The following is a 27,019-nucleotide window of genomic DNA, read 5'->3' as shown; positions in this document are numbered from 1 at the left end:
ATGCCACTAAAGAAATATTAAGCTAAACCATCAAGATTCAAGAAAATATTCCAGTTTCTGTGAATATCAATTAAATCAATGCCTCTATTCTTTCATATAGATGGTAGTTTACTTGTCTAGCAATATATTTCTGCTGAGAAAGTCTCTTTTAAAGATTGCTATTACTCCCATCAAAGAAAAGTTTTGACTTCCCGGGTTTTACATCGCTTTAATTCCTGAAGCCACCAAAAAAGATGGCACTAAACCATTTTAGTCCTTCCTTCAATTCCCAAATTCTATTTACCTAGTATTTTTGACCTACCTAGTTTGGAAAGGTTGAACGCTCATTAATTAGATTACATACAAGACAAAATTAGAAAACTGGGGGTTAAAATATTAAATGATAAGAGAAACCGTTATCAGTAGTCTGAGATGGATCATGGTTTAGCTGCTTACCGTAACTGAATATCAAGGCAGTAAATTTTCTAGCAACTAGGCAAATTGGGTTTATACTACTCTCCTTTTCAGATCAAAGGAAGCCTAGAAATTTATCTGGAAGAAAAACTTGTTTCCTCAGAATTAAGCTTAAGTAGGAATTGCCTTTTTTAAAGGGCAGCGAGGACAAATGCTTCAAGCCCCACTTAGTCAAAAACACAGATATAATCTCACACATAATGTGCCACATTTACCAAACTTCACTCACTTAAAATAGTCAATGACCAACCCAAGTTTTAATACATTTAATACAAGTACACATTCATTCCCATCGTCAGACACAGAATCATACCTGGGAAATTTAAGAGTTGAAGTGTTAGTGAGGCCACAGTAATTTTTCCCGGGGGAATGATATACACTCTGCCTCAGTCATTCAGTGAAATATTTTAGTTAAAAAAAGCTTTAAAGCTTTGCATTAATATCACAAATGCAAAAGCATTTTCATTGTATGCACAAGTAAACTTCCTTTAGGACCTATCTAAGTGCAAACATTATTCCAGTTGAAGGTTGTATGTAAGCCATAGGTGCAGAGGTGCTTCTTGAGCCACTTAACCTGTACGTATTCCATCTATTTCATCATGCAACACGTGTTTCCCACCCTTGTTAATCAAGTCGCTGCACTAAATCAGAGAATGAGAGGGCCTCAATATGGTTAACTCTTGATCTTCAATGAAAACATGGTGCATTAACTACCAACCATCTTTTACTCAAATTTTCTCCCCTGCTTTAAAAATGCCATTGGGCAAACATCTACCTCATTCATCACAAAGAAGACAATATTGTACAGCCTTCAGAGACATCAAGGAAAGAAATCTCTCAGTCTAGCCTGTTCCCTGGTGTAGAGACACAGATGGGGGAACCAAAATCGGCCCCGCCAGCTGACCTGACCTAGAGAACGGCCCCTCTGTTTCCTCACCAAATTACTACAAGCCCACACCATGTTTGATTCCCCTGCTGCCCACAGTGACTTCACACAACAGAAACACATACTTTCAACTTTCAGGAAAAAATTTTATTTTAGAACATTGTATAATTAACAGTCTTTGCCACCACTGTCCTGGTCTAGTGTCACATAAATGTGAGACAAAGCAGGGAAAGACTGTTCTACAGTCAGTTCAGTATTCATCCCTGCACAACCTAGCTTTCACTCATCCTTTCTCTCTGTTTTGTTTCCTTTTTCCTATTTTTCTCTTTTACTTTACCTTCCCAGGAGTTCCACCTTTGTAATCACTAGGGAAAATTCCTCAGGGCCTTCAGGAAGGCCGTCATCAAGGATTTCAATGTGCACGCTTTTCACCGTCTCCCTCGCTTCAAAGAGGAGCTGCCTTGGTGGAGGGATGAAATCCACGCCGGCCTCGGCGGTCCCACTCACAGCCTCAAACCAAAGCCTCACGGGGCCAAAAGAGCCACCCGAACGGACGACTGTGAGGTTAACCTATGCAAGAAGCAGTTTTTTATTTTGGATGAGTACTCTATCAGGCAAGACTTAATTCTGAGTGTCTCTAATTCTATTTACCAGGATTAGGTTGAAGTTACATGTAAATTTATCAAGTATATAAATTCTACGTTAAAATGATATCAGGAACACATTAATCAGTTTGTGAACACTTTGGAATATGAACAAAGAAACACATTTTAAAGATCACTCACGATATAAAAAATAAAAATGATATTTAAGATTTTAAGCATTTCACGCTCCACCTTTTGCACTTCCTCTGACACCCGAAGTTGCTCTTGTGAAAAGGCGAATCGTCCATAGGGAAAGTCACTAGCCACCACTGTGATGTTGGCTGTGCTGCTGGATTCACGCCGTACCGCCCCGTCACTGACTCCAGTGAGCTGAAACTCATAGAGACACTTTTCCTCAGGAATGTCATCATTCAAAGCCTAGAGAAGGACAGAAAGAGCCATGAGCAGCAGAATCTGAACATTTAAAGAAAAATATCTATCATATAAGCAAAACAACGAACTCTGTGATACTGACCACCTCCCACCACCCCACCCCCCAACCACACACACACACAGCAAAGGGCATAACAGCAATCAGTAATACTGATACCTGTAACACTACAATTGCCGCAGACTGTCCATCTCGCATTGTTAGTTTTCCTGAAGTTTCAGCAAATTCCCCCATGGAAGGAGGGAATATCCTCCAGTACACTGTGACCTCCCCAGAAATCGCTGGGCCACGAACGAGGCTACAACAACACACAAATGTATATTTCATTTTTATTGAAAGAGCTTTTCCTAAATATTTGCTCTATCCTTCAACAATAAACAATTTTCAATTATTTCAAGAATATTATAAATTTCAATAACCCTATCTTTTTGCAAAGCAAAAAAAGTCTTTTAATTCCAAGACAGTAACACCCAAAATACTGAGCTTGCGTAAATCTGCTTGACAAGAATACTAGGAAAAGCTGAACACTAAAAGTAGAAGGTTTAAAGGAATAAAAAAAAAGTACATATGGACTTTTCACTTACTACACAAGATACAAAATACGAATAAAGGACAGTAAACACTTCACACATGCAATGCTAATGAAAAAACTACCAAAAAGATAAAGTTTTAACACAAATTCAGCTACTTTATTGATAACTGCTATCTCACTCCTCATGAGAAAATTTATGATAAACAAAATTGCCTATGATCATACCACCCTAGTTAAACAATAGGTCCTAATTTTAGAACAATCAGAATCATAAAATCTTTGATCCAGATGATTTTTTAAGGAATGATTCTGTAGCTAAGGCACACAAGCTTACAGAGATGAAGTAACTCCTATTTTACATGGCTAGTGACAGAACAGGGCTGAAAGCATAGATCTCTTGATGTTACTCAGTGTGCTCTCCTTGGCATGGGCTTGTGCAAATAATCTAAAAAACAGTCAGAAACCTTCTCATGGCCTACCCGGCTCTTTGGTGGGGATAATGGTGGACTCTGGGAGGGCTCACACCAAGGAGTACTACCCAGAACTACTGCTGCAAGTGTCCTTGTCCCCACGGTGAGCCACAGCTACCCCCGCCTCTGCAGGAGACCCTCCAACACTAGCAGGTCCAAGGCAGAAGGCAGAAGGTCCACACTCCCATTCCACAAAGAAAGAGGTGCAGGGACCTTAAAGTAGCATTTTTTAAAAAGCTGTGTGGCTGACAGGGTCTTGGTGCTCTGGCTCGGTGTCAGGCCGGAGCCTCTGAGGTGGCAGAGCTGAGTTCAGGACACTGGTCCACCAGAGACCTCCCAACCTCACGTAATATCAAACAGTGAAAGCTCTCCCAGAGATCTCCATCTCAACGTTAAGACCCAGCTCCACTCATCGACCAGCAAGCTACAGTGCTGGACACCCTACGCGAAACAACTAGCAAGACAGAAACACAACCACCCATTAGCAGAGAGGCTGCCTAAAATCATAATAAGGTCACAGACACCCCAAAACACACCATCAGACGCGGTCCTGCCCACCAGAAAGACAAGATCCAGGCTCATCCACCAGAACACAGGCACCAGTCCCCTCCACCTGGAAGCCTACACAACCCACTGAACCAACCTTAGCCACTGGGGACAGATACCAAAAACAACAGGAACTACGAACCTGCAGCCTGCGAAAAGGAGACCCCAAACACAGTAAGTTAAGCAAAATGAAAAGACAGAGAAACACACAGCAGATGAAGGAGCAAGGTAAAAACCCACCACACCAAACAAATGAACAGGAAATAGGCAGTCTACCTGAAAAAGAATTCAGAGTAATGACAGTAAAGATGATCCAAAATCTTGGAAACAGAATGGAGAAAATACAAGAAATGTTTAACAAGGACCTAGAAGAACTAAAGAGCAAACAAACAATGATGAACAACACAGTAAATCAAATTAAAAATTCTCTAGAAGGAATCAGAATTAGAATGGAGGCATGGATCGAGAAGATATAAGAAATGTTTAACAAAGACTTAGAAGAACTGAAGAACAATCAGTGATGAACAACACAATAACTGAAATTAAAAATATACTAGAAGGAATCAATAGCAGAATAACTGAGGCAGAAGAACATTCTACATAGTGGAAATAACTACCGCAGAGCAGAATAAAGAATAGGATTGAAAATAATTGAGAACAGTCTCAGAGACCTCTGGGACAACATTAAATGCACCAACATTTGAATTCTAGGGGTCCCAGAAGAAGAAAAGAAAAAAAAAGGGACTGAGAAATATTTGAAGAGATTATAGTTGAAAACTTCCCTAATATGAGGAAGGAAATAGTCAATCAAGTCCAGTAAGCGCAGAGAGTCCCATACCGGATAAATCCAAGAAGAAACACGCCAAGACACATATTAATCAAACTATCAAAAATTAAATACAAAGAAAAAATATTAAAAGCAGCAAGGGAAAAGCAACAATTAACACACAATGGAATCCCCATAAGGTTAACAGCGGATCTTTCAGCAGACACTCTGCATGCCAGAAGGGAGTGGCAGGACATATTTAAAGTGATGAAAGGGAAAAACCTACAACCAAGATTACTCTACCCAGCAAGGAACTCATTCAGATTCGACAGAGAAATTAAAACCTTTACAGATAAGCAAAAGCTAAGACAATTAAGAACCACCAAACCAGGTCTATGACAAATGCAAAGGAACTTCTCTAGGCAGGAAACACAAGAGAAGGAAAAGACCTACAATAAAAAACCAAAAACAATTAAGAAAATGGTATTTGGAACATATATATTGATAACTGCCTTAAATGTAAAAGGATTAAGTGCTCCAACCAAAAGACATAGACTGGCTGAATGGATACAAAAACAATACCCATATGTATGCTGTCTACAAGAGACCCACTTCAGACCTAGGAACACATACAGACTGAAAGTGAGGGGATGGAAAAAGATATTCCATGCAAATGGAAATCAAAAGAAAGCTGGAGTAGCAATTCTCGTATCAGACAAAACAGACTTTAAAACAAAGACTATTACAAGAAACAAAGAAGGACACTAAATAATGATCAAGGGACCAAACCAAGAAGAAGATATAACAACTGTAAATATTCATGCACCCAACATAGGAGCACCTCAATACATAAGGCAAATGCTAACAGCCATAAAAGGGGAAATCGACAGTAACACAATCATAGTAGGGGACTTTAACATCCCACTCTCACCAATGGACAGATCATCCAAAATGAAAATAAATAAGGAAACACAAGCTTTAAATGATATATTAAACAAGATGTACTCAATTGATATTTATAGGACATTCCATCCAAAAACAGCAGATTACACTTTCTTCTCAAGTGTACATGGAACATTCTCCAGGATAGATCACATCTTGGGTCACAAATCAAGCCTCAGTAAATTTAAGAAAAATGAAATCATAGCCAGCATCTTTTCTGACCACAACGCTATGAGATTAGAAATGAATTACAGGGGAAAAAAACGTAAAAAACACAAACACATGGAGGCTAAACAATATGTTACTAAATAGTCAAGAGATCACTGAAGAAATCAAAGAGGAAATCAAAAAATACCTAGAGACAAATGACAATGAAAACACGATGATCCAAAACCTGTGGGATGCAGCAAAAGCAGTTCTAAGAGGGAAGTTTACAGCAAGGCAAGCCTACCTCAAGAAACAAGAAAATTTCAACTAAACAATCTAACCTTACACCTAAAGGAATTAGAGAAAGAAGAACAAACGAAACCCAAAGTCAGTAGAAGGAAAGAAATCATAAAGATCAGAGCAAAAATAAATGAAATAGAAACAAAGAAAACAATAGCAAAGATCAATAAAACTAAAAGCTGGTCCTTTGAGAAGATAAACAAAATTGAAAAACCATTAGCCAGACTCATCAAGAAAAAGAGGAAGAGGACTCAAATCAATAAAATTAGAAATGAAAAAGGAGAAGTTATAACAGACACCACAGAAATACAAAGCATTCTAAGAGACTACTACTTGCAACTCTATGCCAATAAAATGGACAACCTGGAAGAAATGGACAAATTCTTAGAAAGGTATAACCTTCTAAGACTGAACCAGGAAGAAATAGAAAATATGAACAGACCAATCACAAATAATGAAATTGAAACTGTGATTAAAAATCTTCCAATAAACAGAAGTCCAGGACCAGATGGCTTCACAGGTGAATTCTATCAAATATTTAGAGAAGAGCTAACACCCATCCTTCTCAAATTCTTCCAAAAAATTGCAGAGGAAGGAACACTCCCAAACTCCTTCTATGAGGCCACCATCACCCTGATACCAAAACCAGACAAAGATACTACAAAAAAAGAAAATTGGGGCTTCCCTGGTGGCGCAGTGGTTGAGAGTCTGCCTGCCAATGCAGGGGATACGGGTTCGAGCCCTGGTCTGGGAAGATCCCACATGCCACGGAGCAACTGGGCCCGTGAGCCACAATTACTGAGCCTGCGCGTCTGGAGCCTGTGCTCCGCAACGGGAGAGGCCGCGGCGGTGAGAGGCCCGCGCACCGCGATGAGGAGTGGCCCCCACTTGCCGCAACTAAAGAAAGCCCTCGCACAGAAACGAAGGCCCAACACAGCCATAAATAAATAAAAAAAAAAAAGACTAGCTTTAAAAAAAAAAAAAGAAAAAGAAAATTGCACACCAATATCACTGATGAATATAGATGCAAAAATCCTCAACGAAATACTAGCAAACAGAATCCAACAACACATTAAAAGGATCATACACCATGATCAAGTGGGATTTATCCCAGGGATGCAAGGATTCTTCAATACATGCAAATCAATCAATGTGATACACCATATTAACAAATGAAGAATAAAAACCATATGACCATCTCAATAGATGCAGAAAAAGCTTCTGACAAAATTCAACACCCAGTTATGATAAAAAGTCTCCAGAAAGTGGGCATAGAGGGAACCTACCACAACATAATAAAGGCCATATACAACAAACCCACAGCAAGCATCATTCTCAATGGTGAAAAACTGAAAGCATTTCCTCTAAGATCAGGAACAAGACAAGGATGTCCACTCTCACCATTATTATTCAACATAGTTTTGGAAGTCCTAGCCACGGCAATCAGAGAAGAAAAAGAAATAAAAGGAATACAAAGTGGAAAAGAAGAAGTAAAACAGTCACTGTTTGCAGACAACATGATAGTATACATAGAGAATCCTAAAGATGCCGCCAGAAAACTACTAGAGCTAATCAATGAATTTGGTAAAGTTGCAGGACACAAAATTAATGCACAGAAATCTCTTGCATTCCTATACACTAATGATGAAAAATCTGAAAGAGAAATTAAGGAAGCACTCTCATTCACCACTGCATCAAAAAGAATAAAATACTTAGGAATAAACCTACCAAGGGAGACAAAAGACCTGTATGCAGAAAACTATAAAACACTGATGAAAGAAATTAAAGATGATATAAACAGATGGAGAGATATACCATGTTCTTGGATTGGAAGAAGCAACAATTGCAAAAATAACTACACTACTCAAAGCAATCTACAGATTCAATGCAATCCCTACCAAATTACCAATGGCATTTTTTACAGAAGTAGAACAAAAAACCTTAGAATTGATATGGAAACACAAAAGACCCCGAATAGCCAAAGCAATCTTGTGAAAGAAAACAGAGCTGGAGGAATCAGGCTCCCGGACTTCAGACTATACTACAAAGCTACACTAATCAAGAGAGTATGGTACTGCCACAAAAACAGAAATATAGATTGATGGTACAGGATAGAAAGCCCAGAGATAAAACCACACACATACGGTCACCTTATTTTTGATAAAGGAGGCAAGAATATACAGTGGAGAAAAGACAGCCTCTTCAATAAGTGGTGCTGGGAAAATTGGACAGCTACATGTAAAGAATGAAATTAGAACACTCCCTAGCACCATACAAAAAAATAAACTCAAAATGGATTAAAGACCTAAATGTAAGGCCAGACACTATAAAACCCTTAGAGGAAAACACAGGCAGAACACTGCATGACATAAATCACAGCAAGATCCTTTTTGACCCACCTCCTAGAAATGGAAATAAAAACAAAATAAACAAATGGGACCTAATGAAACTTAAAAGATTTTGCACAGCAAAGGAAACCATAAACTAGACGAAAAGACAACCCTCAGAATGTGAGAAAATATTTGCAAACGAAGCAATGGACAAACGATTAATCTCCAAAATCTACAAGTAGCTCATGCAGCTCTATATCAAAAAAACAAACAACCCAATCCAAAAATGGGCAGAAGACCTAAACAGACGTTTCTCCAAATAAGATATACAGATTGCCAACAAACACATGAAAGGATGCTCAACATCACTAATCATTAGAGAAATGCAAATCAAAACGACAATGAGGTATCATCTCACACTGGTCAGAATGGCCAACATCAAAAAATCTACAAACAATAAATGCTGGAGAGGGTGTGGAGAATAGGGAACCCTCTTGCACTGTTGGTGGGAACGTAAATTGATACAGCCACTATGGAGAACAGTATGGAAATTCCTTAAAAAACTAAAAATAGAACTACCATACGACCCAGCAATCCCACTACTGGGCATGTACCCTGAGAACACCATACTTCAAAAAGAGTCGTGCACCACAATGTTCATTGCAGCTCTATTTACAATAGCCAGGACATGGAAGCAACCTAAGTGTCCATCGACAGATGTATGGATAAAGAAGATGTGGCACATATATACAATGGAATATTACTCAGCCATAATAAGAAACAAAATTGAGTTATTTGTAGCGAGGTGGATGCACCTAGAGACTGTCATGCAGAGTGAAGTAAGTCAGAAAGAGAAAAACAAATACCATACGCTAACACATATATATATACGGAATCTAAAAAAAAAAAAAAAAATGGTTCTGAAGAACCTAGGGGTAGGACAGGAATAAAGACGCAGACATAGAGAATGGACTTGAGGACATGGGGAGGAGGAAGGGTAAGCTGGAACAACGTGTGAGAGTGGCATGGACATATATACACTACCAAATGTAAAGTAGATAGCTAGTAGGAAGCAGCCACATAGCACAGGAAGATCAGCTCGGTGCTTTGTGTCCACCTAGAGGGGTGGGATAGGGAGGGTGGGAGAGAGACACAAGAGGGAGGAGATATGGGGATGTATGTATATGTAAAGTTGATTCACTTTGTTATACAGCAGAAACTAACATACCATCGTAAAGCAATTATACTCCAATAAAGTTGTTGAAAAAAAAAAAGAAAACTTCTCATGATCTAACGTCAAGATAACTCAAAACATACCTTCAGTTTTTATCAAAAATATGTTCTACTCTCCACAGGATTTTACAAATATATAAAAAGACAATGCCTGAAGAATATGTCTGTATTGAGAACAATGTATTTAATTAATAATGCTAATTATTTAAAAAAAACTTCAAAACCCTAACATAGGCAAACAAAAATTAGGAAACCCTTACCTGATAATAGCAGTACCATTATATTTTGCTGAGGGTTCCCCAATGAGGACGTGCCTAGATGATGGAGCTATCCCAACTTCTCCTGACACTCCCTTATCTCCTCGAATGATTATTGATGCGCTACCTGAGTTGAAGATGATATACCACTTATGTAGAAAACACATGGATTCACTTAGTACATGCCTGGCAATGTTCTAAGGGCTTTACATATACTAATCTTGTGAGTTAATCCTCATGACAATCATATAAGTTAGGTACTAATATTATCCTCATTTTACCAGCGCAGATATTTAGGCACAGAGAGGCATTGAAGACACTAAGGCAAATGACTTGCCCAAGATCACATTTTAATGAAAGGGATAAAGTGCGCAGTACTTCCACTATCACTCCCATGATAAGTAAGTACTCTTCTACCATGTGCATTAATCCACTTCTACAGTAACCATTTTGTAGCTCACTGAAATTGGCTATGTGGCTGTATCTATTAGCTATGTAGCAAAAGCTAGAATTCTTGGGGGCCCTTTTTTATTTTTAATTTTCTGACTCTACCATTTGCTTGTAAGTGTTTATAAAATGTGTCAAGTATTCCTACTAAAATGGAAATAAAAACCATATCAAGTAATTTGAGTATTCATATCATAATTTAGCAGTAACTTAAATAAAATTGTTTCCAGAAGCACACATTAGAGTTTAATGAAACAAAGGATTGGATTACTATACTATCAGTTTCTTTGGCAATGGATTAATGGGATCAAGAGTGGTTTGTCAAGTGCAAGTATGTCACAGTTAGAAATATATTATGAATTTTTTATATTAACAAATGATTTACCTTGATCCACTGTTATATTCTTGTTTTTGCGTCTAATTAGTCTATATAATATCAACCCTGACGTTTAACACGATGTAGACAACTGAGCTGACTTAAAACTTATGGAAGAATATAATGCAAAGATATGAATCCCTCAAATGCTTGCTGGAAGTACTCTAGATATAAATGCAAAAGGAGTAACTACCCTACGTGATATCATAGGTGACAGTACACAATACTCTCTACAATTCTGCAAATTTCCTCAGCCACGGAATTCTGCTTCTTTGACCACGAACCCTTGCATAGGATGAAGTTCTTGATGGCAAAAAAGGACATGCAACAGTAACTAAGCTTTCATATCAAAGTTGCTGGGCCATTTTTTATGGTTATTACTATTTGTACTATAATGAAACCATCTTAGCTCCAGTAATCCTTTCTCTCCAGACCTAAGAAACAAATTTTCACATGGACCATAGGCAAGTGAGAATTATGATGCCTGTTCCTGAAATGTCAAAATCTAAGTAATTACTTTCTTATCAAAATAGGCAATAGATAGGCTGAAAGAGACATAATAAGATGCTAAGTTTTAAAATAACATTTTATTACAAAAGTAACATGTGATCATTGTAAGTAGGTGTAGAAAATATAGGTAATCAAAAACCACTATCGACATTTCAAATAATTCCAAACATGTTTATGACATGCACATGACAAAAAGGGGATTACAATGAACATGTTGTTACAAAGCCTATTTTATTAATGTAACAATTATCCATGTAATGAAGTGTTCTTAATTTTAATGTAAGTAAGGCTTTTTCTGCCACATTTTTTGAATAGTTGCATAGTATTCTGTTACATTTAACCAGTCTCCTACTGTAGGATCATTTAAGAAGCTTTCCTATTTTACTTTATAAACACTGCTAAAACAAACATCTTTATCTTTTTAAAAATCACACAGCTAAGTAGTATGAAGTCTTTGGCGTATGACCTTACCAACAATGGGTATGGTAATTTTAGCTTTAAAAAGTCTTTAGCTGTTATACAAGTAGGAAATGACATCTTTATGATTTAGAAAACGTTTTAGGAATTATAAAAACAAATACTACCTATCTTTGTAACTATTGATTATCTGGTTACGTTTTTCTAAAAATCTACTTTTTAATTTCCAAAAATGTCGACTTCTCTTACCTTTTATTGGAGATATTTCTACCTCATCAACTGGTACCAGCTGAATGGTGAAACTCCTGTCCTCCTCCAACATGGCATCTTGAAGTGTGTGCAACACAATGGTCTTCTGGGACTCAGTCTACATCAAATGAGGAGGAATAACACATTTTCCAGATTGACCAAAGTTGAGTTTCAAATGTTCTCATTAGCAGAATAACATTTATGTGCATAAGCATTTTTTAAAGTGTGTCCTTTCTGTGCCCTGTAATTATGGGTTTCTGCTAGAGAGAATTACTATGTAAAAATTAGCTCTGAGCATAAATCCGATTAAGGTTCGTAATAGGAAAAAGGGGGGAAATGTTAACACAACTTTTAAATTTCCTGAAAATTTTCAACCATTGAAAGTTCGATCACTTAGAATTAAATGGTCACAGCATGATGTAAATAGATGAATGTCATAGGTTTAATACTTATAAAGGTTATCTTTCTACTACCCATTTTTACTCCTTGCCCTCTACCCACTCCTGCTTCCTTCCCATTCCTTCCATAGGTGTTGATCTCAAGCATTTTCACTATTATTCCTTCCCTCTCTTGGCTTAAACTTAGCTCAGTAATTTCTTGGAACATGTGCTAAGTTTTCAGTGTAGGCTGGAAGAGAAAGAATAGGAAAAGCAAATATATAGAAGACAACCAGCTTAATACTTCGAGACATAACCGTGACAGAAATCACTTTTATCTTTACCGCCTCCTCCGTATGCTGATAAAAAAAACTCGAATTTGCCCTATGCATCACCGATTAATTTTCTACAGTTTGAATTCTGCTGTTTATTGCTTCTTATGTACATCTTAGTTCCGCAATCGCATCTTTTCTTTGAGATTTTTATTATTAAAAGCATTATTCTAATCTCTTCACTCAAGCTGTCCTCTCTTCGTAAGAGTCCTTTTTTTCTATTTTACAGTAACTGTACTTCTTAAAAATTTTATAAGAGTTGCTAGGAAAATGTATACTTCCTGCCTCAGACCTTATTAAATGCACTCATGGAAAATCTATAATTCCTGGGATGCAATGAATCACTCCCATCCCTTTTACTCTCTGCACATTGTCAATTAGCGGCTCTGAACTATGTGCTTAGCTACAAAGCCATTTGTTAGAATGGAGACATAGATATGCCAGTAGCTGAGTATACAAGAACAATAAAGCTATTATGCAGAGGTACATGGAACGCACCAGGTTGGCAAGCAAAGAACAAGATGGAGATGGGTCAAGTCCAGGGTGACCCACAAACTCACCCCTCCTGATGCAGTACTCTGAACAAGGATGGCCTTATTCCCTGGGGTAAAAGATCAGACTATTTGCCATTTTGGTACGGATATCCTGCTCAACACCAGAAAATCTTTCTAATCATCTGGGAAGTAGATGTAGTAACTGGGAAATGACTGCTCATTATTACTATGGAAAATCTTTAAAGAAATTTCAAAGTAATTTCTAAATTCTTCTCATGCCAAATGAGAAGTTTATAGAGGTTTAGGGCATGCAACCGAGATGTTTCTTGAGCTATTGCATATCAGAACCTAAGAAATGAGTGGATGAAATAACTGTGCCATCTGGCTTGAGATCTTTAATTCCATTAGAGTAACCAACACCTCAAAAATGGTGGCAGAATATCTAAGTGGCAAATGGATTGCCAGAGGGCATCACCGATTAATTTATTCATCACCTATTAGAAAACTGAATGAAAAAAAAGTATTTGCTTTTGTGTTGTTTGGTGTTGAAAGCTCTGATAAAAGGTCAATAGACTCAAAAAAAAAATAGATTGACCATGTTTCATTGGGATCATCTGGTCACATTTCTTTTAGAAATCCACCTTGGGGACCTTCTACTCTCCTATTTAATTTTTTAAATTCTATTTCGTTTATGGAAATTCATCTGCTTAGACTTTCTATAACTACTATTTACCTATTAGAGTCAACTTCATATAGATGTTTACATTCATTTGTCTAGATACGTACAAAGTAATCTCTTAAAATTTTATACTTTCCCTTTTAATGGTTCTTTCTTGCTTGTTCTTATTTTGTGAGGTTATTTTTTGTTGCTTTTTAAAAAACTTATTCATCAGTTCTACTGTTTTTCTGGTTTTTAACTAATTTCCTTTTGCTTTAGTTTTTACTAATTTAGGAAAGATTTATGCAAACATGAAAGCAAAAACCATAAAAGACTGATAAATCTGGACTCTCCAGTTTCTTCTCTTTGGTCTATTTGTCTATCCCAGAGCCAATATCATACTGTCACATTTACCTGTGCTACATATTATCTTAAGTTTAGTTAGGGAAGGGCACCCTCCATTCTTCTTTGTGAGTTTCTGAGACTATTCTTGGTCTTTTGCATTTCCATATGGATTTAAGAATCAGCCTGTCAATTCTCTTCCATCTGTCCATCCCTCCTTCCAGGGAAAAAGAGTTCAGAGGTTGATAGATAAATGCTACTTGGTTCTGGTTACACGGCATTCACAGTGAAACTCTGTGCTCAGATTAACTGGGAGGAAGGTACAGCCAGGATTCCCTCCGAGAGGCTCTGTGTTCCACATTTCAGAGCCTGACGTTCTGTGGGTAAGACGCCGCCACTGGATCATTTTAAGCAGGGGGTGGCATAACGAGATCTTCCTTATAGAAAAATAACCCTACTCAGTGGCACGGATACTGGACAGAAAAGGGAAAAGACTTGGAGTGGGAATATCAGTTAAAAGACCATCCAAGGAAAGATGATGGAGGCACGGATTGTCACAGCCATGACAGAGTAGGAGGAACAGAAAGGGTATTTAAAAGGGAAAACTGACTAAACTCAGTTGTCAAATATATGCAAGAGTTACAGAATGGGTAGAGATGGGGATGACACCCAGATGTCTGGCTTGGTTGACTGGTTTTGCCCTCAATCAGGGTAGGATATGTCAAGAAAAGAGCAGTTTAAGGGTGGGATGTAGGTAGTGTCTGAATTAAATTTCAGACATCTTGGGGTGGGGGTTGTGTGTGTGTGCATGTGTGTGTGTGTGTGTGTGTGTGTCTGTGATTTTTCTCCACGGTGCATATGATTTCAAAACATTCAGAAAATCAAACAAAGACAAGTTAGAGAAAAACTACAGGAGTCTTGATGACGATTATACCTCATCAAAATGAAGTGTCCCATTCAAAGGACTGAGATCATCTTTAGCCATCTCATCTATGGTCCACTGAAGTCGGATGGCTCCTTTTCCTCCTGGGGACCGGACAACTGTCAATGTCACATACGAATCAGGGTCATCAGACAGAAGGGATTCATCAACCATTACCTGAAAAAAAGAAAATCCAGTAAAGTTAAAAAAAAAAAAAAAAAAAAGAGCAAAAAGCAGCAGGAAGAACAAACAGAATCTCATTTCTCTTCTCAATGACTGCAATTTTTGAATTTAGAACTCTAATCACAGCATGTTACAATCATGTGGCAGAAAAAAAATGTTTCACCAAATCCCATTCCCTTTTTTCCCTAGACACTCAGCTACTTGGCATTTCCTAGCCCCTTTTGCAATTAGGTGGAGCTTGTGACTGAATTCTGGCCAAAAGAATACAGGCAGAAGTGAAGTATGCTAATCATAGTCTGACCATCAACTTCCCACACAATCTTCCACATTCCCTCTTCCTCCATTTGCTGGATGACTAGAGGAGGACAGAGTCACAGATGGAGAAACCCTGGTGCCTGAGATGCCAGTTGGAGAAGAGGTGTCCATAAGACTCCAACTAGGAACACTGATGTAGGACTTTTGCATAAAGAACAAATAAACTCTTATTATATTAAGGAACTGAGATTTTGGGGGTTCTTTTTATGGCAGTCAGGCTCCCCACATAATACAGACCTAATATGAATTACACATATTGACTCTGTGAAGCAAAGTCCAAACTGAGCCTATACTATGCACTTGTTATGTAAATACAAAAATATAACACAATGCTTTCCATTTTCAAGAAAGACACTTAACGAGTGTATAATTCAATCTTGTTGGGTTCTTTTTTCATGAGATTTTGCATTGGTGCCAAGAGTAGGGATTTGGAGCCAACTGATATTTGCTGAGGTTCTATTATGTGTCAGTTCTTGCACATACTTTATCTTATTTAAGCCTCACAAAAACTCTAAGAAAGCTGAGGAGCACAGATATACATGTATTTGGAGAAAAGGAGCCTGGGATTTAGTTCAGATGTTTTGACTCCACACGCAGTGCTGTTCAAAGCACTCCTCAGACACCAGAAATATCAAGTAAGAAAAAAGCAAAGTGAGAAAGAAAAAAAATCCATTTTAAACAAACTGCGTATATAAGCCCTTTTCGTTTCCATAGATAATAATATTCTAGTTTCAGTTTCACAAGCATATTTCCAGGAGTCTCTGTTATTCCCAGTGTTTTGGTATACTCAGCACATTGCCCTGTGAGAAGCTTATTAATTTTGACAGATTAATAGCAATAATCCTTTCTCAGTGTTCTTCAGTTCTGAATATAATCTGTCTCACCAAATAATGCTACCAGAATGTTCACTATGCGCACAATATTGTGTATCTTAGATACAGGTTAAAAGATAAACTCCAAGTTATCAAGAGCTATTGGCTATAAGAAAGATAGGATACAAGGAAAGTAGCCACAAAGGGCTGAGCCACAAGCTACTACTAATATTATCAACAATTAAAACAGCAATTGACACCTATTGAGGGTAAAGCCCAATTATATGTGCTTTACATGTATCAACTCACTCCTCACAACAAGGGTTTGGGTACCGTAAATCTTACTTTTAGACTATAAGACAAGTTGGAAATCTGAGGCTATTACAATAAGACAGTAGTTCCCAGATCAAGGATGCACTAAGTTATTGCGGTAAGGTTTACGACAGTAGTTAAGATAGAATGAATAAACAGAAATTATTTACGAATAGTAGCATAACTCTTTCATTTTCTCAAAAGGTGAGAGAAACCTGTAAATATACCATCCAATGGCTAAGTCCAAAAGTGTGACAAAGTTAAAAGCAAAAACATTATTATAACATTTCATCAGTTGGAGGTTGGACTACTTAAACCCTGAACCTTTTATCTAACCTCAGAACGTAATAGAGAATACATTTTTAGTACATTTAATACATTTTCTAAAAATAAATTTCATACTCGTATATATTAAAATATTTCTCTGCATATATGCAAAGAAGGCCTGGATGGAAATATGACAAAATCTAGTGATATCTATCTTAGAGCAATAATATTATGGGTACTTTTACTCTTTTCTTTATACATCTTGTATTTTCCAGACTTTTTAGGTTGCCTAGAAAACATTCACAGCTACTCTTTTGTGAATCTACCACTCTTTACAAACACTTATTTCTGCTCATTCCTTTCTCAAGGAAGAAAGAGTCTCAAATAGGCTACAGCAGTAGAAGGGTTCTGTTCCTTTTATAGTTTCCATTTTCTTATGAAGTTGAAATTTCAATGATCAAATAATTAGGCAATTATTAGGGTTTATCTAAATTTTGGAGCATCTAGGAAGCCCAGCCCTGATAGCCAAGCTGCAGGTCTAGCCTTGCATCCACTGAACAGTAAAGACAATAGGCATTAGAACAATTTTCTATTATTTAAAATGATCTATGGTGAATTACTGATTACCTATAAGTGATTAAATAAAGGGAATGGTGACAAAGGAGCCAAAAAGTTGCTGTGTCTATCTAAATATTTGTATGATTATTTCATCTTGAAATTTCCTTTGAAAGGTAAAGTCATAATGATGATGATACAATCATTATGTCATAATAATTATGATATAGTTTATAGCACCTCATTGTATAGTTAGAGAGATAATTTTGTACTAGCCAAAGCTTCTTTTTCTCTCTCAGGGGTTGAACCAATAATAATTAGGCTCACTCTTGCAGGTCTTAGAAGTAGGCAGCCAATGAGAAGTAAGAGGGGAGAGAGAGAAGAAACACAGAGAAACACAGGAGCTGGGGTGACTGTAGTGTTTTGTTCAATATAAATCAAGATAGAGGGCCTGAAAGGTGGGGAATATAAATCCCTCCTCAGCTAAATCCATTCCTGGGGTGTAAAACCGGAGCATGACAGAATCTTGCCTCGTAACCAGGATGGCAGCCTGGTAGCAGAGCCGGTACAGAACAGCATGTATAGACAAAAAGTACCTCGTAGTCTATTACACCCCTTTGTAACTGCCTGATGTTAAGAGCTCTCACTACTATCAAACTGTGTGCACAGGTTTGCAGATTGGCCGCTAATTCAACAGCCAACTCAAAAGAGTCTTGAGAAAAGAACTGCAAGTAAAGACTAATGCAGAGTTTTTTTTTAAAAAAGAAAAAGACCTTTCTACTATAAATTACACGAAAAATTAGCCTAGGGGAAGGCACCCCCTTTCCTGATACATTTCACTTACAGTCTTTTCTTCAAATCCAAACACTCCAAATGGAGAATCATTCTGTGGAATAACAACAGTTACCACAACATCTTCTCCAAGTCTGCCACCTCCAGCCACCCTGATTAAGGAAATATTGAATATCTCCACGAGTTCAAATTCAGCATCATCAATTATGGTGATTTCTATCACTGCAATAACCTATAAAAGAAAAGAAAGAAAGAAGGAAAAGAGGGAGGGAGAGAAGGAAAAAGGGAGGGAGAGAGGCAGAGAGGGTAAAATGTAATAGCAATTTTTGATCGCATACATTTTAACTTTTTAGTTGAAACTTAGAAACATAGTACCAAAGAAAAAAGCAGGAACTTTTGCCTGTGGTGTTCATAATACTATTTTAAAGTTAGGGAATTCCCTGGCGGCCCAGGGGTTAGGACTCTGCGCTCTCACTGCCGAGGGCCTGGGTTCAACCCTTGGTCAGGGAACTAAGATCCCAGAAGCCGTGCAGTACGGCCAAAAATTTTCTATAAAAATTTAAAAATTAAAAAAAAAAAAGAAGTCATATATTTATAGTATTTCAAAGTCAAAACTTTTCAGTCTATTGTTTCCAAGATAAAGGAAATTATACATGTAATAAAATATAGGATAATTTATAGATTCAAAAAACCAATGAAGGCTTATTCTTTTTTTTTTTTTAAGAATTGTTTCTTTCTTTTTTTTTTTTTTTTAATTTTATTTATTTATTTATTTTTGGCTGTGTTGGGTCTTCGTTTCTGTGCGTGGGCTTTCTCTAGTTGCGGCGAGCGGGGGCCACTCTTCATCGCAGTGCGCGGGCCTCTCACTGTCGCGGCCTCTCTTGTTGCGGAGCACGAGCTCCAGACGCACAGGCTCAGTAGTTGTGGCTCACGGGCCTAGTTGCTCCGCGACATGTGGGATCTTCCCAGACCAGGGCTCGAACCCGTGTCCCCTGCATTGGCAGGCAGATTCTCAACCACTGCACCACCAGGGAAGCCCTGAAGGCTTATTCTTGAAGAAAAATATTTAAAATGTCATGCAGGCTCCAATAACCACTGCACAAACATAAATTTCAGTATACTTAGCATTAATACGACCTGATATAAAATGGTACCATATAAATTATTACTGTCTTCTGTAACTAGAATAAATCCCTTCGGTTTCAAATTACTGTTCTTGTAATGTAGGGGAAAAGACAGGCAGGAAGAAAACCCAAATTTCATGTTTTTAGAACTTTGTGATCAGGAGTTCATTCATCTGTCTGGATCTATGTTAAAAGTTTTTATAACTTATAAATGAGTAAAACTTTGGTCCAGCTTGTGATTTCACTATTAGTCATAAAAATATCCCAGCTCTATGTCCATATTTAAAATATTTTTCTGTATCCCAAAGGGAAATGACACAGACATTTATCAAAAAATTAAGTTTTCCTACCTAAATCCACCTTTAATATAATAACAGAGAAAAGTGAGAAATCTGGACGTCACATTCAGAGAAAGAGAAACCTGAACAAAATCAAATGCTAAAATATAAGCTTGTCAAAATGCACCTCAAATCAGTACTGTAGAACACAGAATACTTTCCCTACAGGATGTTAAATTTAAGAATAATGATGATCCTAAGGGTGCTGCTAAGTGATGGGACTTTAACTTCATGAAAAGAATAAAGTCCTGATAATATAAAGTTGGAAGGTTACTTCAATGAAAAATCAATTTATTTGTTTCTACTTTTAACATGAAAATCTGCATTTCCCCTCCTTTTAGTAGGAAATGTTTTAAAGTCTTAAATTTGTTAAAATCTCATGATTTCAAATATTAACAATAGACCTTTATATGTAGGAAAATCTAGATCTGTATGCTTATCTTTTAGCAGTAATTACTATCCCCCTAACGGCAACTAATAAGTTGATGCCCACTGTGCAAATCTGTGCAGGCAAAATCAGACTGCATGTAAATAGATACTGCTATTTGAAGTTACTAACATTTTCATGGTTGTTCACATGCTTTTTCCACTTACTGATTTAAAAATTTATCAAAACACCTTATTCTTACATATTGCAAAATGCCCAGTTCACAAGCTTACAATTTTTAAGGAATATTTTATAATTTTTAAGATTGGTTGGCCCAAATCTAGAATACTGTTCTTCAATTTTTTCCAGTTTTAACTACTTTGTTCCTTTTCTATCATTTTAGTGTTTTTTAATTGTAAAAAAAAATCTTTGGGTAATAATAAATGTACATAATAATAAATGTCTTTAGTAATAAATGCATACACTTTTACTGCAAATCCTAAAAAAATTTTATGTTTATAATCATTAAGAAATAAATAGAATAAAAGAACCTGAAGTTCATAGGAATAGTCTAGTTCATCAGGCAGTATTTTATACATTCTTAGACACTTCCAAGCCAGTTATTATCATTTTATAACTTCTATTTAAAATAGAGTAAGGTGGGGAATTTCAGAGAGGGTAAGATTCTTGCCTATTTATATTCTCTTCCCCTGTCCATTAAAAAATTATACATTAACTAATGATATCTCTGTTGGCTTGACATGGAAATTTAGAATTTAATACATTCAGCAATCACTACTACACATTCATTTGGTGGATGCCTATAAAATGTTTCAAGTACAACCAAAAAATGTTAATATGTCCATAACTAGCATACTTGTCTATCTGCAAATTCAAGAATCCCGTGAGATGGCTTAAAGTCTTCCAGGCCAGCACTGTCCAGTGTTGCTTTCCAATAAACAGTTACTGCCCCAAAGCTTCCAGCCAGCCGGATTACAGGAACTTGAAGAATGTTCAGGGGTGGAGGTACCTCATAGGCAGTAAAAACTCCACCAATATCCTTTTAATAAAGAATATAAGTTAAAATGCAAGACAAAAGTAATTCATATAAGTCATCACGTTCTAAATTTATTATTTCTACTATTAGTTCTTATACTTCACTCTTCAAAGTAGAAATCAATAGTTGACTATAAGTATGCATATTCGGTCTTCAGAACTCTTACATTTAAATGCAATGTAAACAAACTTGCTTAATCCTTTGTTCTAGCTCAAAGAGAACTGAGAGTTAGGCTATAAGAAAAACTTTAAGACGGGTATTTGTTAATACCTACAAGAAAAGTCAATTATTTTTCAGAAAATAAATGACACTGGCCAAATCAGCAGGTACAAGCTTTTGTTATTACTATAAATACGTGAAAGTTCCTCTCACTCTGGTAACATGAAACTTAAATATTCCTCTGGGATCATCATTTTCTTCAATCATTATCTCAACTATTTCCATCCCAGGCCTCCGCACACTTGGCTGTCCTGCAGAGAAGTGAGAGTTCACCAGGTACACCTCAGTGATGTTGACAATAAACCCTTCCTCCAGCTCGGCGGCATCATCCTGGGGGTAAGGAACAGGGGGAGGGGAGAGAGACGGTGTTTTATTTTTTTAAATATATTGAATTTGCATTGGAAAGACAATATTTTTCAGTAAAGAATGACTGTCCACAGGCATGGGCAGCTCTACCACACATATAAAAAAAGATTCCTTTTTATATTTTAGTACATCCCCACTGACAACTTCAGAATCTTAGGAGATATTCAAGCTTATCAGTGATGTTTCAATGGAAGCCACATACTCATGAGCAAGTAAAATAATTTTTTAAAAGTATCTAGCCTACAATTCTGACCCCATCCTACTGAATATGTTTTACATATATAACATCCCCTCAATTTAGGAGAAACTGGTAAATGCTACATACATCTCAAAAAGTGAAAGCTCTGGACTTGTAAATCTAATTATAATCCTATATTTTAATTAACTTTTTAAAAATTGTTACCTTATTTTTCAATAGGTAATAAAAAATTTCAAAAGATAGAAAGAATACCTAGTGAAAAGGAAAGGAAACCTCCGCTCTGCCCCATCCCTTACATCTTTCCAGAATGTCCTCTCCAGAAGCCACTATTACCTAATACCACTAATACCACTATTACCACTATTAATAACACTAATATTATTATACAATATTATATTCATTTAATAGGATATGATAATAATTAATATTATATGTAGGACTATAATATATAAATACAATATTTAATTATATATTAGTGATAATACTATTAACAAATTTCAGTTTCTTGGGCATCACTACAGATGTATATACACATTCTCTTTAGACAAAGGAGAGAAAGAGAGCGAGAGCACTAAAACCAGATCTAAACCCCATCTGAAGACTAATCTTAATTCAAGTGATTGTATCATGGAATGAAAACATCGTCCTATAAAACCAATAATAAAAATAACCATATTGACTTGGGTATTTTATTCATTCAATCATTAGTTGAAAACAACTAACAAAGCAACAGAATAGAGGATCCAACCAGACACATAATCAATCCAGATTCAATGCTTCAAAGTTCATTCAAACAATATTCCAGTTCAAAAATAAATATAAACAATTAATACACTTGTTATTTTATCTTTCAGTTATCAAATAGTCATTCATTATTAAATATTAGGGTGGGTGGGAGCATTAGAGTACTTGTATCTTTATATTTAAAAAGCACCCTTTTTAAAGATTTTACCTTTAAGAGCATCACATTTTTATCTTCAAGAGTATTTTCCTCTATTTTACATCACATTCATTGCAGCCTTAGACTCACCGGCAAAATGGCAACTTTGACATAAGTTTCTTTTATGTTTTCTTTCATTATTATCATTGTTTCTTGTAGCACATAATCTTCATTCTCAGTGGCTTGATTACTGACGTGCAGTAAGAAATTGGGTTTAGCAACCAACTGAATGGCTATGTCTCCAAGCAGTCCTTTATTTCGAACAATTTGTAACTGAAGAGTGGTGATGTTCTCTGTGAGACAGACATGCCTTAAGTAAGTAAGCTTTTCTATTTGCTATTGATGTTATTCCAAGCACTTAGGATAGAATGCTCTGCACTACCCCTTTCAGGTAAAGGGTAAAGACAGGTAAAAAAGAGAGGTAAAACAAAGACAATGTATACTCCCAAGGAGTATTTAGTGTTTTATCCACCTTGTCTCCAAAGTTGTGCTGAGAATCACCACACGCTGTTAGCATTATATCCCAGTTCTAAACCCTCACTTCTGGTACTCTAATTCACTCTCCTATGTTGCACATGTCATGCACTTTAACAGAAACTGCTGAGAATCTCCACACGCTGTTAGCATTATATCCCAGTTCTAAACCCTCACTTTTGGTACTCTGATTCACTCTCCTATGTTGCACATGTCATGCACTTTAACAGAAACTGCTGAAAATCTTAGGAAAGTGCATACCTGCTGGTTGAGCAGAGGGGCTAATTACAAATGCTAGGAAGATTCTTTGAAAATGCAAAATTAAGCACACAGAGTCATCATTTAATAACTAATCATTAGAAGAAGAGCAATTTCGTTCTTACAGTAAAGGTGGCTATCACAAAGTTCAAAGTATTTCCCAGCACGTATTTTTTATTTCATTTCTTAGATTTTTAAAATTTAATTTGCTATATAAATGAAAAAAATGCTTGTCAATTTCCCCACCAGTCTGTGAATTTCTAATGACCAAATACCGTGTCTTTGTTTCCAGAACACATAGCACAATTTCTGGTACTTACTAGGTACTTCAAAAATGATTGTTGAATGGATAAATGAACAGATCATTTTATTTTAAGATTGTTCTTTCTATTCCGATATATACAGATATATAAAGACCTAGATGCATCATTACATGCCATTTTTTTCCATCAACTCTTTAAATAAAAGGTTCTTGAAAGATGTCCATGTTCCTATCTGAAAATTTTAGCGCCTTCACATATTCTTAATACATATATATTATATATAACCTTTTATTCAAATAAGTCAAATGACCTTTATCTATAAAAATCTATTTATTCTACAGTTGATAAGAATAGTCATTTAGACAAAGATGTCAACACTAAGCTCAAAGGAAACAGGAAAAGAGGCACTGATCACTTACGCTTCACAGAAAAAATATTATTCTAATTACTGCTTTGGGTTTAATAATTAACACCTCGAGTACCACATGCATTTCTCTGTGCTGCTCATTGTTTTCTATAATTATTGAAAATCTATAGCGGAGAAATCTGAGTGGGGAAAGAGAACAGATATATCAAAAATGACAAAGAGAAAGTAAAATAAAAACCAAACACTTCTACTACAATGATTTACTAAAATATTATTATTTCTATTATGACAGCAATGTCTCAAAAAGTAAAAGTATTTCATATAGCCATATCACTGTGTAATGACATGATCAGGAAATTTAATAAAGACAAACAAAAAGTAAAAAAGGATTGAGTATGACCTGTCAAACTGGAAAATATCATGTAAAAAGAAACTTACATCCCTAGTAAATATTAGAATTAAGTCATCCAATAAAACTTACTAGAACCTGAAAAATATTTAACAGGATTTACCTTTAGGCTCTGCCACTCTAACGAAGAGAAACTCAGCACGCCAGCCCACCAAGCCATAGGGCGAGTCATTGGGCAGAGTGGTTATCACAGACTTGTTTCTTTTCTGATCAACAGTAGCACCTTTTGATGGGTCCTCAACCCCTTCTGTGATAATACGGATGAGTGTTACAATCACAATCTCTGACAACTCTGGTAGGTCATCAGCAAGAACAGTCAGAGTAATTGTAGACAGTGCCTGGCCTTCAGAAAATGAAATCTAAAATTTTAAAGAAAGAAGATTTTATTTATATTCTACTTATCACTGTACAGTAAGAATATCAAAAGGTTAGATTATCTTTTAATATCGACCATATCTTAAATAATGAGGTATTTAAGTGACATAATATGATCCTACAAATCAATCAAATGCCTTTCACATGAGAAGTAGAAGATTGTTAGGAAAAAGAAAGAGTAAACCACTGCTAAAACTTAGCTAATAAAACATATAGCCAAACTGTCCTATCCTGAAACCTACCTTCTTAATAAAATATTGAGTACATACTCTTTCTGGAAATTTAAGTCCTGGATACCATATATAAAAATCTAAAAACATAAAAGCAGGTGGCATATAGTTTAAACATTTTTCTCTACAGAACTTTTGCTAGGAGTGCTACTTCCCTCACCTAAACTCTGAATAGATGTATTATTTAACAATGAATCAATCAAAATAGAAATAGAGAGAGAAAGATAGGCAGAGATACAAATCAGAGTCTCTCTCTCCTCCTGTGTCTCCACTGTCTGAAGAGTCAAACCTAAATTTGCTAAAAGCATCTGAAGTCCTTTCTGATAGGGCTTCTGTCTGCTTCTTGAATGTCATTTCCCTTTTTTCCCCATCTCAGACTTTATTCTCTAGTAATAGGGATACAAACTATTTACAACAATTCAAACTAGCATTACAGGCCTATTTTGCTGACACTCATCTCTCTACCTAGAGAAGGCACTTCAGGATGTAAACTCAAGAGCTTTATTAATAAAATCAGGAGTCAGAAAACTACTGCCCTTTGGTCAAATCCATTTTTTATAAATTAAGTTTTATTGGAAAACAGAAAAGGTCATTTGATAACATACTGTCTATTGCTTCCCTTGTGCTACAAGGGCAAAGCTGATAGCTGGGAAAGAGAACATATAGCCCTCAACGTCTAAAATATTTACTATCTGGCCCTTTACAGAACTTACTGACCTTTGGATAAGATAATTCTCTTCCAAAATACAGTCCAGGGCTTCCCTGGGGGCGCAGTGGTTAAGAATCTGCCTGCCAATGCGGGGACATGGGTTCGAGCCCTGGTCTGGGAAGATCCCACATGCCGCAGAGCAACTAAGCCCGTGTGCCACAACTACTGAGTCTGCGCTCTAGAGCCCACAAGCCACAACTACTGAGCCTGTGCGCCACAACTACTGAAGCCCGCATGCCAAGAGCCCATGCTCTGCAACAAGAGAAGCCACCACAATGAGAAGCCCGCACACTGCAACGAAGAGTAGCCCCTGCTCGCCACAACTAGAGAAAGCCCGTGCACAGCAACAAAGACCCAATGTAGCCAAAAATAAATAAAATAAAATAAATAAATACATTTTTAAAAAATACAGTCCATACCTAAGATACTATTGTGTATTTAAATTAGAAATAATTTTAATCATGCTTATATAAGAAGTATTAATTGGGGAAACATATTATAATTCAGAACACACAGCACCTGAGAGATAGAACTTACAGTTTTGGTAGCTTGAATAAAGTAAATATTCACTGCAAGAAAATTTGCCATAATATTCTTAAGACACTGAAGCTTCAATCACCTTTCAAATGATACAGAAACCAAGAAATGATGAACCATAATATACACCCATCCTTTTTAGAGACAATTCCACGAGGGGTCTTTTAAAAGCACTCTTCAGAGAAGCATTTCGGCCAAATATACAGATTAATCTATGAAACCCAAGACAAGTCAAGGAACCCATCTTCCAGTTAGGAACTAAAGTCCCCTTGAATCCTCACTTTGTTAGTCATTTACTTCTCTGGCCCATTCTGAGTCCATTCTTGAACCTGTGCCACAATTGTCTTCTACCCTCCAACAGTAGATAATGTGATCCTCTGTCCAGATCCCTTTGTGGGACTGATGCACGCATCCCCCAGCTGCTGGGAATAACAGCTTCTGTATTTCTCACTGGGAACTGTCCTTAGCTGCAGCAAACTATTTCACCCCAGGTTATGCCTCAACCAAAAGATGACCAGAGGTCAAGGACA

The 27,019-nt window shown here is 36.6% G+C and overlaps 1 protein-coding gene across 1 annotated transcript in view; it reads right to left on the bottom strand.

Moving 5' to 3' along the window:
* ADGRV1 (adhesion G protein-coupled receptor V1) overlaps positions 1-27,019 on the bottom strand; it is a 566,898-nt gene that overhangs the window by 374,543 nt on the left and 165,336 nt on the right. Inside the window, exons 55-65 of the mRNA XM_082378598.1 lie at positions 24,742-24,997; positions 22,958-23,160; positions 21,516-21,692; positions 20,964-21,146; positions 18,310-18,489; positions 15,034-15,198; positions 11,897-12,014; positions 9,901-10,024; positions 2,534-2,672; positions 2,176-2,361; positions 1,677-1,909 (exon numbers count right to left, since the gene is read on the bottom strand). Of these exons, the coding sequence (XP_082234724.1) occupies positions 1,677-1,909; positions 2,176-2,361; positions 2,534-2,672; positions 9,901-10,024; positions 11,897-12,014; positions 15,034-15,198; positions 18,310-18,489; positions 20,964-21,146; positions 21,516-21,692; positions 22,958-23,160; positions 24,742-24,997 (1,964 nt within the window). The remainder of the gene's footprint in view (positions 1-1,676; positions 1,910-2,175; positions 2,362-2,533; positions 2,673-9,900; positions 10,025-11,896; positions 12,015-15,033; positions 15,199-18,309; positions 18,490-20,963; positions 21,147-21,515; positions 21,693-22,957; positions 23,161-24,741; positions 24,998-27,019) is intronic.

The sequence above is a fragment of the Balaenoptera borealis genome (genome assembly GCF_965194805.1).
Source record: "Balaenoptera borealis genome assembly, chromosome: 2".
Taxonomy (NCBI): domain Eukaryota; kingdom Metazoa; phylum Chordata; class Mammalia; order Artiodactyla; family Balaenopteridae; genus Balaenoptera; species Balaenoptera borealis.
Note: the sequence above shows the minus strand (reverse complement) of the source record. Positions and strands in the feature narration are given on the sequence as shown.